Source organism: Balaenoptera ricei, chromosome 3 (genome assembly GCF_028023285.1).
Source record: "Balaenoptera ricei isolate mBalRic1 chromosome 3, mBalRic1.hap2, whole genome shotgun sequence".
NCBI lineage: Eukaryota > Metazoa > Chordata > Mammalia > Artiodactyla > Balaenopteridae > Balaenoptera > Balaenoptera ricei.
The window spans coordinates 30489335-30495334 of record NC_082641.1 but is presented as its reverse complement, the minus strand read 5'-3'; the positions used below and the strand labels follow the sequence as shown (position 1 = coordinate 30495334).

General features: G+C 39.2%; 1 protein-coding gene across 3 annotated transcripts in view; it reads left to right on the top strand.

Annotated features, from left to right (window-relative positions):
- Positions 1–259: 259 nt before the first annotated feature.
- The window catches only part of RANBP3L (RAN binding protein 3 like), a 47919-nt gene continuing 42178 nt past the window's right edge, over positions 260–6000 (top strand). Inside the window, exon 1 of one of the 3 annotated variants that reach the window (XM_059916242.1) lies at positions 260–846. In XM_059916242.1, the coding sequence (XP_059772225.1) occupies positions 756–846 (91 nt within the window). In that variant the 5' untranslated portion in view covers positions 260–755. The remainder of the gene's footprint in view (positions 847–6000) is intronic. The other 2 variants (XM_059916244.1, XM_059916243.1) reach the window with 2 other exon arrangements.

The following is a 6000-nucleotide window of genomic DNA, read 5'->3' as shown; positions in this document are numbered from 1 at the left end:
GATGTCGGGTATACATGTCAATATCCATGCGGTATAAACCCCTGCTGTGAGCTTTCGTTTTAATTACAAATAAAGTAGCAGAAGGCAGATATGTGATGACTGCAAGGTTGGGGCATCTTTTTAGAATCCCTGCTTTGGTCACTATTATTCAAAGCAATTCCAACGCCATTTCTTGCCTGCCTCTATATGCTAATCAGCCTAGCCCGCTCGGCTCCTCCCCCTTCCAGCCTCCTTTAAGAACTGTTCACTTTCAGCTGTTACGGAGGGTAATTCAGACCAGGCTTAGAAATCACTTGATTTAACTCAGCAGCATTTTTTTTTTTTTTTTCCTTTGTGTATGTATTACTCTAGCAGTCGTCTCTAAATACTCGGGACATTAGACTTCATGTCAGCAGAAGGAGTCGATCATTGCAAAACTGTAATCTGTTAGAAATAGTTACTTTACTGGATTTTACACTATAAGGGGGGAAGCTTCAATGTGCTTTGAAATGAAAGAAGAATTAAGTTGTGTTTTTATCCAAATGAATTGGCATCTTTATATGTAGGAGAAGCTACAAGTTGGTAAATACTTATTTCAAGAATCATGACTAGGAAACACTTGGAAGTTTATTAGAGAAGTAAATGTTTTTCCATGCAAGGACAGGATCTGCCTGTACCTCTGTGGTTCCGGGTATCGTGTGAAGACCATTCTAGGTGACTGGCCAAGGGAAGGAATACCCTACTGATACTGGAGCCACAGCCGTACTGCCAGTACCATGTCTACCATACAAAGAAAGGGCGGCAGCCACCTGTTCAACAGTTTGCACACCTGTAGACTGAAGATTCCAGAGGACCAGCTACATGAAGGTGAGTCAGTCAGGCTAATGGGTTGTGTGTTCTGTGATCTCCTGTCCATTTGCATTCCCGGAAGGATGGTGGGCTGGGGAATCTCTGCTGTGAAATGCTTTGCAATCTTCCATTTTAAAACTCTGAGAATAGACATAATAGTGATGTACAAGGGTGAGTCAACTTGCATTCACTATTGGTTTAGGACCAATAGTCCTTTAGTATAAGGACTATAGAAGACTACTGAGAATGCATATTCCTTGGAGTTGTCATTCTGAAACTTATGTGCTTACACTTCTAGCCACTGTCATTTTTCCAGAGTACTCTGGATTTCGTGTAATTCAAAACACCCATCTAGGCAAGGCTGAATCTGCTACAGGGGAAATTTGCTGAGAGTGGCTTTAAGTTAGTCTACAACGTTCTCCCTTGTCCTACCACTAATGGTATCATCTTGGACTTAAAGTTTAAGCCTAAATTTGTCTGGATCTCTGGCTCATTCATTTGTGGAAGAAATAAATATATTCTTGGCTCTTTCTCTTTTATGGTTCTGGAACAGATGGAGACAGACAGGGAAAAGTGTCGCATTTCACATGATGGGCACTCATTCAGACTGAACTATCTACCTTGCAGCCATTTTCACCATCAGTCTTAAAATTTCAAATCCACTACTCAGCCAGCTGCATCAATTAGCGGCAGATGGTTGACATGAATAGACAGGATGATCCCTTCAATCCATTCTGTCAGGGACACCAAGGACACTTGTAGAAAAGGCTGGGTGTCGGGGATGACGTCACCCCCAAGAGGTTAAGGATTTACCCCAGACATTTCTAACTTCTCCTCAACACCCTCAATAGACAGATGGATCTGTCTATGCATGGATCTAGGCTACAAGCGCTTTGTTTATTTTTCCATAGACACAGTTTTAGATTTCAGTGGCATGAAGAGTGTTGGCTGAAGGGCTGAAACCTCCCATTTCCAAGGTGGCATCTGTGTGCTAACATTTGTGTGAATGTGTCAGGCCACCTCCCTGCTTCAGTTCCTGGACTTCATGCTGTACAAGGCTTAGCAGAGTGTGGATATAAAATACTTCCTATTAAGTGAAAACAGCAAAAACTACTAAGACCCTTTTGTACCATCAGGGCTCATATAAATTATTTTGAACTAACTGCCTTAGAACGTAAAGTCCTAGAATGTGCCAGGGTTTAATCACAGCACTGTCAAATGTACTTGCTTCTCTATTAATAGACAATCTAATTCATCATAGGTTTTTTTTGTTTGCTGTTCATTTTGTTTGAAATGTTTAAAGCTACCTTCCCTCTCCCACAATGGTTGATGTAATATTTATTATGGTAACCTTGCTAGGGGGAGCATAAAGGAGATGGTAAAAATCACCTGTAAAAATCACCACCCAAAGATAGTTGCTAGCCTTCTAGCCTTTTCTTATATGCACATGTACAACTTATTCTTTTGCTTGATCTTTTAAAGCAAATATAGACTTATTTTGTACATAGGGTTTGCAAACTGCTTTTTAACTCAACAATAGATTATGAACAAATTCCCTTGTCATTATATGTTCTTCTACAACCTTATTTTTAACAGTTGTATACTATTCCTTCATATGGATGTAGCAAAATTCTTTTAGGCAATTTACTGCGGCTGGACATTTCATTGATTTCTAATTTTTCACTATTACAAGCAACACTGTGTTTAACGTACACTAATGGATAAATCATTACCGAGATAAGATTATTTTCTTGGAATACATTCTTAGAGATGGAATTGTGGAGTCAAAGGATATGCATGTTTTTAAAGATTTTTCAGGGTGGGGGAGGCAGATGGTCCTCTAATCAGCAGTGGAGAGATAGAGAGTCTCAGTAATACTGGGTATTATTTTTAAATTTTTTTTTTCCAATTTTATAAGTGGAAAATAGTATCCCACTGTTGCTTTAATTTAAGGCAGGCTGTGTTGATGGTCTCTGCCTTACTGGCCATATCCAGAGCAGCCTGGAAATATCATTGTGATGACATACTTCCCAAAATATCAACAAGATTAGAAGTCTGGTCTCCTCTTGCAGACCAAAGCTTTGGCCTAGAATGTTTTGAAAGCAACCACACTCTTCCACAACTGAGTCTCAAAATATCTGCCCACATAAACCACAATCCATAAAGCTGTGAAGCATGCTAATGCAATCCAGACTGGCCACTGACTGCTACAAGAGATGGCATCTAGAGACCTGAGTTGACAAGTGACACTGGGCAGTGTTTGCATTCCAGTTACTGTCCTAGGGTTTAAAAGTATTCATTCAGTGCAATGGTTCTGACTTTTCCACCGAGCTATATTTGTACCTTGTTATTATGCAAAGTTCAGCAAAGGTCCAAGGAAGCAAAGCCATTTGTTTCAGAGAGTGAGGGCTGGCTGTGGATTTATTCACTGAGGTACTCTGAGTTTGTGGCTTTGGCCTACCACCAGCCAGACTAAGATTCCAGCATACAGGTCAGGATTAATTGACATTTAACTCTTCTGAGGCATAACCAGTTTCAACACATGCGTACTTTCCAGTCCTCCATGCTAGATGCTGAAGTGCTTTATGTGAAGTCTGAGGTATTTAACTCTTTCCACCTAGTCACTCACAAAATGTGCTTTTCGGGTGACCACATAGATAACAGTCACTTCTTCTTCAGCAATTAGCTGGACAATGAGGATGAAAACACTGTGCCATTTGCTGGGTGTGTACGCTGAGCCAAGCCAGCTAAGCCGCATGCTTTCCTGTCCACAGAGACTTTACACTCTATGGCAACAGGTGCTACACTAGTCCAGAAGTCCAGAAGGCTAATCTTTCTACTGTTGCTTCTTCTGTGACATTTCAAATCCATTTGTCTATAACATTGATCTGAGACCACATTTGTAGACATTAATTTATATGTCTATAAAGCCTCAGCACAAAGTTCAGTACACATTACATGTACTAGGCAGACTTAACGATCCTTACATTTTACAGTGCTTTGAAGTTCACAAAGTAGTTTCACAGACATTATCTTACTTACTTATACAGATGTGTATACATATATACATGTGTGTATACATGTATGTAACGTGTGTCTACATACATGTAGGTATGTATGCCTGTGTGTGTACACATGTATGTATACATCCTATTGTTCTCTTTCTCTGCAGAAACTTGACTAATACACTACTTCACCTGGTTGTTATGAGAATTAAATAAGATAATGTATGTGAAACTATTCGTTAACCTCAAAGCATGTACATATATACATACTCTATATGTATATACGTGTGTGTGTATATTGAAATATATAGATACATATAGATAAAGATATAGAGAGAGGGAGAGAGGTTATTTTAAGGGACTGATCACATGATTATGGAAGCTAGCAAGTCCAAAGTCTGTTGTGTGGGCCAGCAGGTTGGAGACCCACGTGAAGATCCTACCGATGTTGCAGTTGAAGTCCAAAGGTTGTCTGCCGGCAGAATTCCGTCCTCCTTGGGAGAGGTCAATCTTTTGTTCTAGCCAGGCTTTCAACTGACTGGATGAGGCCCACCAACATTATGGAGGGCAATCTACTTTACTCAAAGTTCACCAATTTAATGTAAATCTCATTCAAAACACTCTCACAGAAACATCCAGAATAATGTGTGACCAAATATCTGGCACTGTGGTGCAGCCAAGTTGACACATAAAATTACCTATTACAGGTAAGCATCCTTAGCCTCATTTTTAAAGATGTGGACACTAGGAATCTTCAAGGTCAAGTGATTTTTCCAAGGTTACATAGTTATCAAAATCTACATTCAAGGCACTTTCTGTTATATATAGCTGTCTCATAAAATCCACGATTCTTAGTGTTACCATGATTAATTTTCTTCATTGGTCCATATTCGAAAACCTCTGCAGACCCAAGATGCATTGGGATTCCTCCTGATTTTCTTTGTGTGTTCTGACACCAATTTTTTGACACCAACTGGGTGTCCTACAATTCAATTCAATTCTAACACTACTTAGAGTTAGCAAAGACCCCAAAAGTTAAGGGCTCAGTCTCACAAGACTGCCCCCCTTAAAATGCCAGTTACAACTTTCAGGTGTCTCCAAGATACCTACATTTCTGCCTGGACAACTACAAATTCAAGGCTTCTCACAACCCTCTCAGGTTTTAAAATTTGCTAGAACAATTCATAGAACTCAAGAAAGCTCTATACTCACAATTGCCATTTTATTATAAAGGATACAAACGAACAGCCAGATGAAGGGATACATAGGGCAAGGTCTAGGCAAGTCCTGAGCACAGGAGCTTCTGTCCCCATGGAGTCTGGGTACACCACTCTCCCAGTACATCAATGAGTTCACCGACCAGGAAGCTCCATTGAGCTTGGTGTCTGGAGTTTTTATATGGGATTTCATTATGTGGGCATGATTGATTAAATTGTTGACCATTATTAAACTCAATCTCCAGAAGACCTACACACACTTCTGTTTTTCTTTCACCAAAAGGGAGCTTCAGAGAGATAGTTTTGTTCTATCTGCAAAGCATTTAAAGTCACAGATTGGTAGAAACAAATATAGATCATTTAAAAATTATTAGAAAGGGGAGAACTCATATTCTATTCATTTATCACGTCCAACCTCACACCCAGGATGGGAATCCTTTCCATAATAAGCCTTCCTAATGGATGGAACATATGTGAGGATTTGGAAAATAAATGTAATTATTTAAACTTCACTTTCCCACCTTACACTTGTTAGGATGGTTACTATTAAAAAAAGAAAACAGAAAATAACAAGTGTTGATAAGAGAGTGGAGAAATTAGAACCCTTGTGTTTTGTTGGTGGGAAAGTAAAATCATGCATCTGCTGTGGAAAATAGTATGGTAGTTCCTTACTATTTAAAATTTTAAAATAGAATTATTCTATGAACCAGATATTCTACTTCTGGGTATATACTCCCAAAGACGTGAAAGCAGGGACTCAAACAGATACTTGCACACACAATAGCCAAAAATGGTAGGCAACCTATGTGCTCATCAACAAATGAATGGATAAACAAAATACATAACTGGATTATTATTCAGCTTTAAAAAGGAAGGAAATTCTGATACAGGCTACAACATGGGTGATTCTTGAGGATACTATGTTAAGTGAAATAAGCCAGTCACAAAAG